This window comes from Astatotilapia calliptera, chromosome 23 (assembly GCF_900246225.1).
Source record: "Astatotilapia calliptera chromosome 23, fAstCal1.2, whole genome shotgun sequence".
Lineage (NCBI taxonomy): Eukaryota > Metazoa > Chordata > Actinopteri > Cichliformes > Cichlidae > Astatotilapia > Astatotilapia calliptera.
In genome coordinates, this window is record NC_039323.1 from 7,388,876 (window position 1) to 7,401,573 (window position 12,698).

At 41.9% G+C, this 12,698-nt stretch overlaps 1 protein-coding gene across 3 annotated transcripts in view; it reads left to right on the top strand.

The window, feature by feature from the left end:
• usp24 (ubiquitin specific peptidase 24) overlaps positions 1-12,698 on the top strand; it is a 33,502-nt gene that overhangs the window by 17,826 nt on the left and 2,978 nt on the right. For all 3 annotated transcript variants that reach the window (XM_026157653.1, XM_026157654.1, XM_026157655.1), the window contains 35 exons: positions 26-123; positions 328-423; positions 509-731; positions 838-1,000; positions 1,235-1,396; positions 1,524-1,594; positions 1,686-1,846; positions 1,929-1,990; positions 2,180-2,371; positions 2,474-2,588; positions 2,833-2,977; positions 3,082-3,201; positions 3,309-3,434; positions 3,763-3,861; positions 3,942-4,024; positions 4,110-4,251; positions 4,332-4,451; positions 4,565-4,779; positions 5,526-5,650; positions 5,735-5,876; positions 6,211-6,361; positions 6,469-6,564; positions 7,103-7,206; positions 7,296-7,409; positions 8,747-8,954; positions 9,062-9,151; positions 9,493-9,595; positions 9,702-9,820; positions 9,926-10,039; positions 10,118-10,183; positions 10,286-10,352; positions 10,430-10,508; positions 10,688-10,763; positions 12,333-12,419; positions 12,540-12,650. In XM_026157653.1, the coding sequence (XP_026013438.1) occupies positions 26-123; positions 328-423; positions 509-731; positions 838-1,000; positions 1,235-1,396; positions 1,524-1,594; positions 1,686-1,846; positions 1,929-1,990; positions 2,180-2,371; positions 2,474-2,588; positions 2,833-2,977; positions 3,082-3,201; positions 3,309-3,434; positions 3,763-3,861; positions 3,942-4,024; positions 4,110-4,251; positions 4,332-4,451; positions 4,565-4,779; positions 5,526-5,650; positions 5,735-5,876; positions 6,211-6,361; positions 6,469-6,564; positions 7,103-7,206; positions 7,296-7,409; positions 8,747-8,954; positions 9,062-9,151; positions 9,493-9,595; positions 9,702-9,820; positions 9,926-10,039; positions 10,118-10,183; positions 10,286-10,352; positions 10,430-10,508; positions 10,688-10,763; positions 12,333-12,419; positions 12,540-12,650 (4,245 nt within the window). The remainder of the gene's footprint in view (positions 1-25; positions 124-327; positions 424-508; positions 732-837; positions 1,001-1,234; positions 1,397-1,523; positions 1,595-1,685; positions 1,847-1,928; positions 1,991-2,179; positions 2,372-2,473; positions 2,589-2,832; positions 2,978-3,081; positions 3,202-3,308; positions 3,435-3,762; positions 3,862-3,941; positions 4,025-4,109; positions 4,252-4,331; positions 4,452-4,564; positions 4,780-5,525; positions 5,651-5,734; positions 5,877-6,210; positions 6,362-6,468; positions 6,565-7,102; positions 7,207-7,295; positions 7,410-8,746; positions 8,955-9,061; positions 9,152-9,492; positions 9,596-9,701; positions 9,821-9,925; positions 10,040-10,117; positions 10,184-10,285; positions 10,353-10,429; positions 10,509-10,687; positions 10,764-12,332; positions 12,420-12,539; positions 12,651-12,698) is intronic.

Consider the following 12,698-nt stretch of genomic DNA (forward strand, 5'->3'; position numbering starts at 1 on the left):
TTTTTCTCTCCTATGTCTTTGTTAGGTGTTGAGTTCAAAACTCATGCCCACATCTGATGATGAGATGGCCAAAACAAGCAGCAAATCCTTCTGTGAGAATTTCCTGAAAGCAGGAGGCCTCAGGTAGCACCACAAACAACAGACCTTTAAAACAATTGCTGTTCTTTGTTTGCTTTGAGCCACTGTAGGAGGTGTCAGCATAGTTGTCAAGCTACATTATACACCAGTACATATATTCCACATGGCATATGCTTCTATCCAAAATGCCTTATGGCATCTTTTTATTTTTAGTCTTGAGTATTGTGTTTCTGTTTGTCACCTCTGCAGTCTGGTGGTAAATGTTATGCAGAGAGACTCCATCCCATCAGAAGTGGACTATGAGACCAGACAAGGGGTCTACTCAATCTGTCTTCAGTTGGCCAGGTGCAATACATGTCACAAACATACAAGGTTTATATAATCATCACATACTATGCCAAACTTCTAACTGAATGGGCTTTGTTTGCAGGTTCCTTCTGGTTGGTCAAAGCATGCCTGCTGTACTGGACGATGATGTCATCAGGGATGGCGATGCGCTATCATCTCGGCCGTTTCGTAATGCTGGGCGAGCAGGGCGACAGCTCTCTCTATGTGGCACTCCAGAGAAGTCCTCCTACAGACAGATGTCTTTGTCTGAGCGATCATCCATAAGAGTTGAAGAAATCATACCTGCTGCACGTGTCGCTATTCAGGTATGGTAGAAATAATTTCAATTTTGAGGTTATTTCTAGGATAAATTTGGTGTCCAGTAAATGTAAAGTACTCCAGATGCTCTATCTGCTGCTGTTTCTTTTATAGACCATGGAAGTGGGGGACTTCACTTCCACAGTGGCCTGTTTTATGCGTCTGACCTGGGCGGCTGCAGCAGGTCGATTAGATCTAGTCGGTAGCCCACAGCCAATCAGAGAGACGCATGGCTCTCTTCTGCCCCAGGGAGTACGCACTAGAGTCAGCAGCACTGGTGAGACAAAGAAAAAACAATCATTACACATTTTGTCTGTTTGTCTCTGTAAGTCTACCAAGTAGATAACTTATGGTGTTAGCTACATGTTTTTCAGTCAGTGGATGTGGCTTGTACAACTTCATTTTTAATTTATGACTAATGCTGACTGTTGGTTATTAATAGGTCACGCTCAAAATATTTTACTGAAACTAAACCTAAAGAATTGAAAGTAAATGTATTTGTGTTTTGCAGGGAGTAACTGCAGCTCCAGTAGCGAGGGCGAGACCACACCAACAGCATTGCATGCAGGGATATGTGTCAGACAGCAGAGTGTCTCCATCAAAGATGCCATCATCGCTCGCGAGGCTTTGTCTCTGCTGGTTACCTGTTTGCAGTTACGCTGTCAGCAGCTGTGTAAGACTCCTGCAGGCGTACAGACAACACTACAAGATCACAGTCTCACTTTTACTGTGTATTGTAATGAGATATTCTGTACTGTGTCCAACAGGCTGTAAATCTTGTGTTTGGTTTCTTTCTCCAGCTTCTTTTTACAACCTGCCCTCTGTCAATGATTTTATTATTGATATTCTGCTCGGATCTCCCAGCGGAGAGGTAAATAACACACTCAGCAAATAACAGAAGAAATGTATTTCAAACATTATATTATATTTACTTATCTTTTCTATGTTTCTTCTTCTCTCAGATCCGCCGTGTGGCTTGTGATCAACTGTACACTTTGAGCCAAACTGACACATCAGCCTTCCCTGAAGTCCAAAAACCTAACTTGTTCCTCCTTTCAGTTATCCTGACTGCTCAGCTCCCGTTATGGAGCCCCACATCTGTCATGAGGGGGGTCAACCAAAGGTATCTAATCAATAAAGCACAAGGTGCAAAATCCCTAAAACATATGCAGACATCATGAGTTAGTGTTGGTTTTTGTTTTCAGATTGCTGTCCCAGTGCACTGAATACTTTGATCTAAGATGCCAGCTTTTGGACGACCTAACTAGTAAGCCACAGTTACACATTCCTAAATATGAAGTTTTGTCCCTGATTGAGGCTCTGTTGTAATGCAGACCTTACAGACTGCTTTTTCACCAACTAAAGGCCAGTGAATCACACATTTGCTTTCTGCTCCTTTCTTTTTCTATCCCTCCTTTCCTTCCTCCCGCTTCGCTGCATGCCTCACCTCCTCAAGCGTCAGAGATGGAGGTGTTAAAAGTGAGCGCAGCCACCATGCTGGAGGACGAGATCTCTTGGCTTGACAATTTTGAGCCTAGCTGGAGCTCTGAGATGGAGACCAGCGAGGCAGATAACATCCTCCTAGCAGGGCACCTCAGACTCATCAAGACCTTGTTGTCTCTCTGTGGCAATGAGAAAGAACATCTTGGTGAGCAAACACTGAGTATACATGCATATCCACACCTATCCAATGTATATTCTATTTTATTTAGGACACAGCTGTTATGTAATGTTGTAACTTTTTGTCCAGGTCCATCTCTCATCCAGCAGTTGCTCGATGACTTCCTGTTTCGAGCCTCACGCATCATTATCAACAGCTCCAACCCTACAACTTCCCCGGCCCCCAGCCATGATTTCCACCCAAAGTATGTATTCCTTTCCTTCCAATTAGTTTCATTTTTTCTCTGTTCTAATCCAACTTTTCATTTTTTAAGATGTGATTTTGAGAATCATTTTGTGATTTCATATAAAAGGGATCTGCTTTTTTTGTTTGCTTGTTTTTTTTTTTTTTTTTAAGTAATGGGTAAATCCCTCCATTTTGCAAACAACATTGTGTGTTTTGTAGTATTCCTGATAGCGGTATTTAATCATTTCTCTGTGTGTGATTAGGTGCAGCACAGCCAGCAGCAGATTGGCAGCCTATGAGGTGCTGGTAATGCTGGCAGACAGCTCTCTTTCAAACCTACAGCTCATCACCAGAGAGCTGCTGTCCATGCACCACCAGTCAGATCCTTCGCTCTGCAAGGAGTTTGATGTAAGACACCGGTTAAAATAGAATTAATTGTAATCATGTTTGGTGTTGCATGTAGTCTGACAGTGCTTTTGGTGTGAAAGTAACTCTTTCTTCCTTTCCTTTAGTATCTACCCCCTGTAGAGAGCCGTTCAGTCTCAGGTTTTGTTGGGTTGAAGAACGGTGGAGCCACTTGTTATATGAATGCTGTGTTCCAGCAGCTTTACATGCAGCCCGGCCTCCCAGAGGTACACTTTCAATGAACTGTTTACTTAATTTTTTTTTCCATACATTATGTGATACTTAGCAGTAACACCAGTATCTGTGACTACAATACCATGTTTTTTTGTTTTAGGCTTTCCTGTCCATTGAAGATGACACAGACCAGCCTGAAGAGAGTGTTTTCTATCAGGTTCAGTCTCTATTTGGCCATCTGATGGAGAGCAAACTCCAGTATTATGTACCTGAGAACTTCTGGAAGGTAAAAGTCTGTTCACTGTTAAATCATTTAGAAACCAGAGACAAAGTTCTATTTTTAATTTGCAAGAGGTTCTGCACAATCTTGGAGTTCATCGCTGTTTCTTGTATTTTTTTTTTATCATGTAAAATTATGTGGGGGGTTTTAATAAGTCCTAATGATGGACCATGTTGTGCTGTCTGTAATCATTATGTCTATAAAGTCTGTGTAACACATATAGAGTTTGTTATCTTGGATAGTGACACAACTGAGTGTCATTAACTAAAGTGACAAAACTCAGTTTATCAATAGATATGTAACTGTATAAACATGCATAATATTTCTGTTGCAGATCTTCAAGATGTGGAACAAAGAGCTATATGTAAGAGAACAGCAGGATGCCTATGAGTTTTTCACTAGCCTGGTGGATCAGCTTGACGAACATCTCAAGGTATAACTCACACACTAAAGAAACACTGTCGTCACTTGATTAGAAACTTTAATTTGTCAATGACAAACTTTTTCCACCAGAAAATGGGTCGAGAGCAGATCTTCAAAAACACATTCCAGGGAATTTTCTCTGACCAGAAGATCTGTAAAGACTGTCCTCACCGGTGAGCCACAGGTTTTTACTGTGTAGAATTTACCAAATCTTTTTCTTTATGCATGAAATTTGACTCACAAACATCCTTTGCACAGATATGAGCGTGAGGAAACATTCATGGCACTGAACCTTGGAGTGACCTCTTGTCAGAGTTTAGAGATCTCATTAGACCAGTTTGTCCGAGGAGAGGTGCTAGAGGGCAGCAATGCCTACTACTGTGAGAAATGCAAAGAGAAGGTCTGTACACTCCCCTTCATGCTTTTATACAGCACTGACATCATATGTGCTTATAAGTGTTAGTGTGTGTGTTTGTACAGAGGACCACAGTGAAGAGGACATGTATCAAATCCCTGCCCAGTGTTCTCTGTATTCACCTTATGCGCTTTGGCTTCGACTGGGAAAGCGGACGGTCTATCAAATATGATGAGCAGATTAGGGTATGAAGATCAAACACTTGTACCTAATAAATCACATTTCCTAATATTGTTACAGCCTCCTTAACTTTAATGTAAATGTGATTGGGATTAAGGTTGTTTCCATTGTTTCACAGTTCCCCTGGGTGCTCAACATGGAGCCCTACACTGTATCTGGAATGGCTCGTCAAGACTGCAGCGGAGAGGGAGGCGAGGGGAGAGGCGACGGGACCTCAGGAGGGTCACCCAGGAAAAAAGTCACAATTTCTGAGAACTATGAGCTTGTGGGAGTTGTTGTCCACAGTGGTCAGGCGCATGCTGGCCACTACTACTCTTTTATTAAAGATAGACGGTAAGAGACACTGTAGTCAGTCTTACCTCATTTCACAGGAATCGTTTTCTAATGGCAGAGCTATGTGCTTTTCCCAATTGTATTTTTCCTTCTCTTTGCTACTTTACATAAGGAGTACCTAACCAGCAATTGGTGGAATACATTAATTGGTTGCTTTAGTTTTCCAGGCAGAATTTAGAAGACCTCCTTGGGTCTTGCATATGAATGCAGTATCAGATTTTGTATGGGCTCCTGGATTAGTTTGTAAGCATCTCCAGATGTCTGGCTCTGGAAGGCAGTCGTGCTTACTGGAGAAGTGGAATGTAAAGAGCCCACAGAAGCTTGTATTTGGCACCCTGCTCTCACTCATTTTCTTGTTCCTTTCCATGCTTAAGAAATTCTGTTCTCAGGATGATGCTTACTTTCCAGGAAATCAGACACATTCTGAAGCTGTTTTTTAGTCACTTATTGTTTATGTCAGGTAGGGATCTGTGTGGGTTTAAAGCCAAGAACAGTGACATAAAAACTTAGCAGATGAGCTGGATAGATGCAAGCGAATACTGTGATCTGCCAGTAGGTTAATCTGGTGTGCTGTCCATATAGTGCTGGGTACATACATGAGTGAAGATCCTGTTTTTTTTGCTTGTAAGCTTTTTAAGTTTTTGCATTAGGTTATTATTTAAACTTCATAGAGTTTCCAGTATGTCTCTCTTTCTCCTTTATCTTCTCAAAATCCTTTTTTGTCATCCATCTTTGTTTACTAATAGCGGTGGTGCGCGTGGTCGGTGGTACAAGTTCAATGACAACGTGGTAGAAGAGTTCGATATGAATGACGAAACTTTGGAGTACGAGTGCTTCGGTGGGGAGTATCGTCCCAAGGTTTATGACCAGTGTAAGTTGCTGACATTACTTTACTTTATGTGGATTAGCAGTACACACAAGTACAAAATCTTAAATAACTTTGATGTATGCTCAGCCAACCCTTACCCTGACGTGCGGAGGAGATACTGGAATGCCTACATGCTGTTTTATCAGAAGATCAGCGACCAGAATTCGCCTGTTCTGCCCAAAAAGAGCAGAGTCAGCATCATGAGACAGGAAGCTGAGGACCTTTCACTGTGAGTCAAATTTCCATATGTACCACAGTCACCTTGTAAACATTCTCATTGGACTGTTGAAAATGCATCTGTCATCTTTTCATACATCCATGTGCAACAGTCAGCAAAATGTCACCGCAGGCAGTAGGTGATAGATTTGATGCTGACAGTTAAAGACTTATTTACAAAGACTTCATTTATATGCATTATACAGAAACTTTAATGAAACATCACGGATGTTAATCACATGATGCGAGTCATATTTGTATATGAACACTGTCAGAAGAACAGCAGTTGGGAACGGCTCCAGTGCATTAACTATTATGAACCATCTATGTTGTCTCTTTATTCCCAGGTCTGCTCCATCTTCTCCTGATGTTTCCCCACAGTCCTCTCCACGCCCCCCAAGAGCCAACAATGACCGTCTCACTCTCCTCACCCGTCTGGTCCGCAAGGGAGAGAAGAAGGGCCTGTTTGTAGAGAAAATGCCCGTCAGCATCTATCAGGTAAAGCAAAATCTGCCTTTACATGAGCTAAACACGAGTTATATTAGAGAGAGAATTGCTTTAAATATTCATAGTTGTCTCACCGCTTTGTTTGTGTGTTTGTGCAGATTGTGAGAGATGAGAATCTGAAGTTCATGAGAAACAGAGATGTCTACAACAGCGACTACTTCAACTTCACCCTTTCCCTGGCTTCAGTCAATGCAGTATGTTTCTCTGTTGGCTTGTCTAATTATACATAAACACAGACTGAAGATACACAACACTTTAAGCTTCATGTATTTGACGATTGTAATCAAAAGACATAAAACAAGTTAGATAAAAGTTTTCTTCCACATATTCAGCAGTTTGTTTTTCTCTGGTACTTGAAGTAGATGCAAGTAAAATATTGGATTTCACCTTTGGTCTGTGTTTACACAACTGAAAAAACAGTGTGTATTTTGCTTTTCTGAGGCAATGCTTTTATTGCAGGTCAGCATTTTACAGTAACTGCACTTCCTTATAGGAATCAGAGTACTGTTCACCTTTAATGACAGATCGCATTCTGCCATTAGAGAGAGATACTCTGACATACATGAATGATAATTATTTAAATGTTGTGAGTGCTGATGCAGAATGGAACCCACAGCCATTGCAATATTACTATTATATATACTATAATGCAATACCATAGTGTTTATATACATAAAATAACATGCAGTATGATAATCAGTGATGTTTTAAAAAGCTGTGTTCCTTTTGCAGACAAAACTGAAGCATCCAGGCTACCAGCCAATGGCCAAAGAGAGTCTTCAGCTGGCTGTTCACTTTCTGTTCCACACCTACTTGCACACCAAAAAGAAACTCAGGTGATTTCACTTGCATGCATCCACATGTGTTAAGTTTGAGCACCTTCATGAGGAGCAACATTATATCTGTATTTGTGTGTCTCTTGCAGGGTGGACACAGAGGAGTGGATGGCGACAGTGGAGGTGTTGCTGTCTAAGAGCAGTGAGGCATGCCAGTGGATGGTGCAGTACCTGGTGGGACCAGAGGGCCGCGAAATCGTCAAGTTAGTACATTCCTGCCAACTAATTAACCCACAGGGCTGTTGTCACATTATATTTCTCATGACTAATATGAAATATTGAAACAATTTTCTACATTGTTTAGATAGCGATACTATATTGCTGCTGCTTGAAAGTGGAAATGACAGGGTACAGTTATGTCTGCATCAGGTGTGGATGTTGGGAGTTCGCCTTGTAATCGGAAGGTTGCCGGTTCGAGCCCCGGCTTGGATAGTCTCGGTCGTTGTGTCCTTGGGCAAGACACTTCACCCGTTGCCTACTGATGGTGGTCAGAGGGCCCGGTGGCGCCAGTGTCCGGCAGCCTCGCCTCTGTCAGTGCGCCCCAGGGTGGCTGTGGCTACAATGTAGCTTGCCATCACCAGTGTGTGAATGTCTGCGTGAATGGGTGGATGACTGGATATGTAAAGCGCTTTGGGGTCCTTAGGGACTAGTAAAGCGCTATATAAATACAGGCCATTTACCATAATCCATGTTTGTAGGACTGCTTTTGCAGAAGCTTGACCTAGGTTTGATCAGTACAGCATTTTTGTAGCTGTCCTAGTGATATGCGATACTTTAGACTTGGCAGCTCCAAGCATTGCGCCCTCATTCTAATCAATGCACATTCAACTCTCTGACCAGGGCCAAATAATTCCGCTTTGATTATTTTTCCTACAACGCCTAAAGCTTTACTAAATATATAATGCCCACACACATTATCTCTGGAGTGTTTTAATGCTATATAATTTATTATATTTGCACACTTCATCAGTATAACTGCAAAAGTCTTGGAGCATACTTACAGTTGCATCTTTACTGACAGTAGAGATATTAAACACTTGTGTGCTTGGTGCTCACTGACTTAATGCTGATTGGCTAAAAAAAAGCAAGTCCTTCTCTGGAATGTAAACATTTAGAACCACGGGATAGTTTCCCAAAGCGTGTGTTTGGGAGAAAGGTGTTGTCTTACACTACTTGATGTTTAAGCATGGGGTGATCATATGATCCTCAGACAGGATTGGTTGTCGAACATCGGATGTTTTGGGCAACAGTACACCACAGCTGCCTTTACATACCACACCCCTCCCCGTAGAACAGAGGTACAGATTGTCACACTTAACTATGTGCCTCAAGGCCAAAGCAGCCAGAACTGTTAAACAAAGTACAACAAAGAAATTTCCCACATGAACAGTGTTGCAGACTTGTCTGTCCTTTCAGATTTTATCATAAGATACTGAGTGTCTTATGATAAGACATTAGACATGTTAATTGAAGTTCCTGCCTTAGAGGTTTATTTCCCTTCACTGGAGTGCTGATATTGATGGTTTTGACATTTCCTTAGGGTTTGTCTGTTGGAGTGCAGTGTAAGAGAGGTGAGGGTGGTGGTTGCATCCATCCTCGAAAAGACTCTGGAGAGTGCACTTCAGTTTGGAGATCCAGGACTAGACAGTTTAACAGATGCTCTGCTCTCCTTACTGGACAAAGATGTTCCTGAGAATGTGAAGAACTGTGCGCAGTATTTCAACCTCTTCAGCAACTTCGCTCAGAGGGTAATTCTTCAAAATTGAGTGTTTAAGTACAAGCCATTAAATTTAATGACTGTTTGATTTCCTGAGTGTTCTCTATTTTTCGTTCACTCTCTCCCTCCCTCTCTCAGGGTTGCGGTCCTTGTCAGTTGTTGTTGAAACACTCGGCGTATCGCCGGATGCTCATCTTTCTGTTGGGCCCCAATAGGCAGAACAACCAGGTACAGTTTACATAATACACACTGCGTGTTTCATATGTTTGTCATTCTTAATGTTTTCACTTTAACTCAACTTTTCCACTCACTGAATTACACTCAGGAAACAAAGTGTAAGTTTTTTGCTTATCCAACACTGAGTTGCAGTGGTAACAGGTTAAGCAGGTATTCCAGACATCCTTCTCAATAGTAACAGTTTAGAGAGATCCCAAGTCATTCCCAGGTAAAATGAGGTATATAATCTCTCAAGCGAGTTCTGGGTCTGTATTGAGGGCACTTCTCAGTTGGGTATACGTAGAAAAAACCTCCAAAGAAAGGCAGAGAGGTTTTACTTTGTGTTTTTACAGAACCGAAGGTGGAGTCCAGCTCAGGCTCGGGAGTTTCTTCACCTGCACAGCACTCTGGCCCTGATCACTCTGCACTCTGACCTCAGCCCCCAGCGCACACAGGGTGATGCACCTAAATTTGTTTCTCACACTACTACAAATGTGCACCTACTGACACAGCCTGAGTCTTATTGTGATTGTTTGTTTATCACCTGTTGTTCCTCACGTAGCTCCCGGAGGGCTTAAGCTGCGCCTGAGTAGTGTCCTGTCCTCCACCCCTCTTCTCCCTCTCCATGCGGACATCCTTGCCTCACTCTTTACTCCAGAAGGACAGCCTTACCTTCTAGAGGTAAGATAAAAACCATCAGTTCAATGTTTTACTTCTTCATTATTAAATAGAAAAGACTCAGAAGCTCTTTGATTGACAATTTTGTCAATTGTAAATACCCAACAGGTGATGTTTGCAATGCGCGAGTTATCAGGCGCACTGTCTCTCCTGATAGAGATGGTGACCTACAGCTCGTTCTGTAATGAGCCCTTCTCTCTGGGAGTTCTGCAGTTACTCAAAGTAAGAATCTCTGAAAAGCAGCTCAACCACATTTACTCCACAGTCAGTATGCACTAAATTGTTTTGTACTCTTCACAGACACAGCTGGAGACAGCTCCACCTCATGAACTGAAGAACATTTTTCTGATGCTGCAGGAGCTTCTAGTGAGTAACATCCTTCAGTGACCCTTCCTCTGTTGATCTTTCATGTTGCGTGGTCACTATGACGTCTCACATTTCCTAACTTCATTTAAATCTTTTCCACAGGTAGTGGAAGACCCTCTGCAATCCCAGAGACTCAAGTATGCTTTTGAGTCAGAGAAAGGTCTATTAGGTATGTCTGTTGTTTTGTTTTTTCCTATTGACAACAGTGTACAAATCCTTGTAGCTCATAATGTGTTTTCTCCATAGCTTTGATGCAGCAGAGCAACAATGTGGACAGCAGGCGCTGCTACCAGTGTGTTAAGTTCCTGGTCACATTAGCTCAAAAGTGAGTACATGCGGTTTAGGGATCAGACTTGGGCAGAAAAATATTTGGTTGTTATGTGGGGTTTTTTTGTTGTTTTTTTTCCCCCAGTGTGAACTATTATCAACTGTAATAGTAGTAGTATTAGCAGATTAACCTACCAACATAATTCTGACCCTGCTTTCATCCCTCCCACTCTCCAGGTGTCCTCAAGCTAAGGACTACTTCAAGGACTTGTCTGGTACCTGGAGTTGGGCGGTGCAGTGGCTCCAGAAAAAGGCAAGCCTAAGAAATACTGTAGGACCACCTACACCAGCGGTCCCCAACCTTTTTTGCGCCACGGACCGGTTTATGCCCGACAATATTTTCACAGACCAGCCTTTCAGGTGTCGCGGATAAATACAACAAGATCAAACTAGTACCGTTACCGAAAAAAAGAAGATTTATTCATAACACACGTGAAAAGACCCAGGAAAACAGAGTTAATGATAAAAACGATAACAAAATAACGCTGAAAACCGATAAAAACCCTGAAAACCATACATTTCACACCTGAGCCTCAACTCTTGTGGCCCAGTACCAAACGACTCACGGACCGGTACCGGTCTGAGGACCGGGGATTGGGGACCGCTGACCTACACTACATGAACAAAAGTACAGGGCCACACCTCTTAATCTTTAAAGTGACATGTTTTCAGTCCCATTGCACCCAACATTTCTAAACATTTGGGAAAGAAGAAAATGTTTCAGAACCACAACAACTCAGCCATGAAATGGAAGATCACATAAGGTTACTAAGAGGAGTTGCATAGTGCTTAAGAGATGCCAACACTTGATGATTCAGTAACTGCAGATTTCCAAACCTCCTCTGCCATGAACATCAGCTCAGTAACTGTGGGCTGGGAGCTTCATAGCCTGGGTTTCCATGGGCAACCAGTTTCTGTAGGTGGCCCAGTACGTTTATCCATATAGTGTACATCACATTAGTGTGAGGCATTTTTGGCTTTTGTAATTGACAGTAGAAGTGAGAAGGATGGAGGACAGCAGCCAAAAAAAAATCCCCAGTGCCTTTAAGCCCAAACCTCAGTGTTTCCCATTCCCTTCTTATTATTTAATCCAACATAACCTCCAAGTTCTTACAGGTGAATTCGGACACACTGTGTTGTTAAAAACTAATCAGCCTTTCAAACATTAGTTTAAATCTGAACTCAGTTTAGCACGGCATAAATTTTTATTTTTATTTTTAGAACTTTTTTTCATTTAGCTAAATGATAGTTTAGTAAAGTTTGCCTTGATATTAGTTACCACTTGGTGCCAAACATAAGGTCCGAGGGCCAGAATCAGCTCAGCAAATCAGCCCACTGGACTGCATTGGAAAATGTGAAGGGGAGGATCGACTTTGGACTTTTAACTGTGTTTTCATAAGTTTTACCGCTTTTACTACTTACAAAGACCTCCCCCATGGCCATTCGTACTACACCAAAGTATTTAAGTAATAGATAAACAATAAACTAACATAAAAACAGCATTGTTGTATGCAGACTATACAGTTACTATTTTCTATTCATTACAGCGAACTTTAGGTAACTGAACTGTTTTTCCGAACTGAACTTAAAACTCTTTTAAGTCATATTTATTATCATTATTGTTTCTTTCTGTATACAGTTTTGTTCACAGCTCACTCAGTATATTAATTGTTTTGTTCCGTCATTAATTTTCATATTACTGGAGCTAAACGAGAGTCTTTACAGTGCCCCCTGTTTAGGAGACACTTGGCTTAACCACTATGGCACTTATGAAGAACTGTAAATTATGCTGTATGCTCACAGTGACTCTCTCTGCCTTCAGATGACAGAACATTACTGGACTCCACAGAGCAACGTCTCAAATGAGACATCCACCAATAAAACCTTCCAGCGCACAATTTCTGCACAGGTAAATACACGCACACACAAAAATACCGTATATCAACGACCTCCAGTTCTCCTATTACACTCACAGTCACTCATACTGTTTATTTTCCCTGTGTGTGTGTGTGTGTGTCACACTCTGCAGGATACCTTGGCCTATGCTACAGCATTGTTAAATGAGAAAGAGCAGTCTGGTAGCAGTAATGGTTCTGACGGCAGCCCGGCGAATGAAAACGCTGACCGCAGTCTCCGACAGGTATCTCTCAGCTACATCCAAACGAGCAGCTTAGAACAGTGGAGCTCT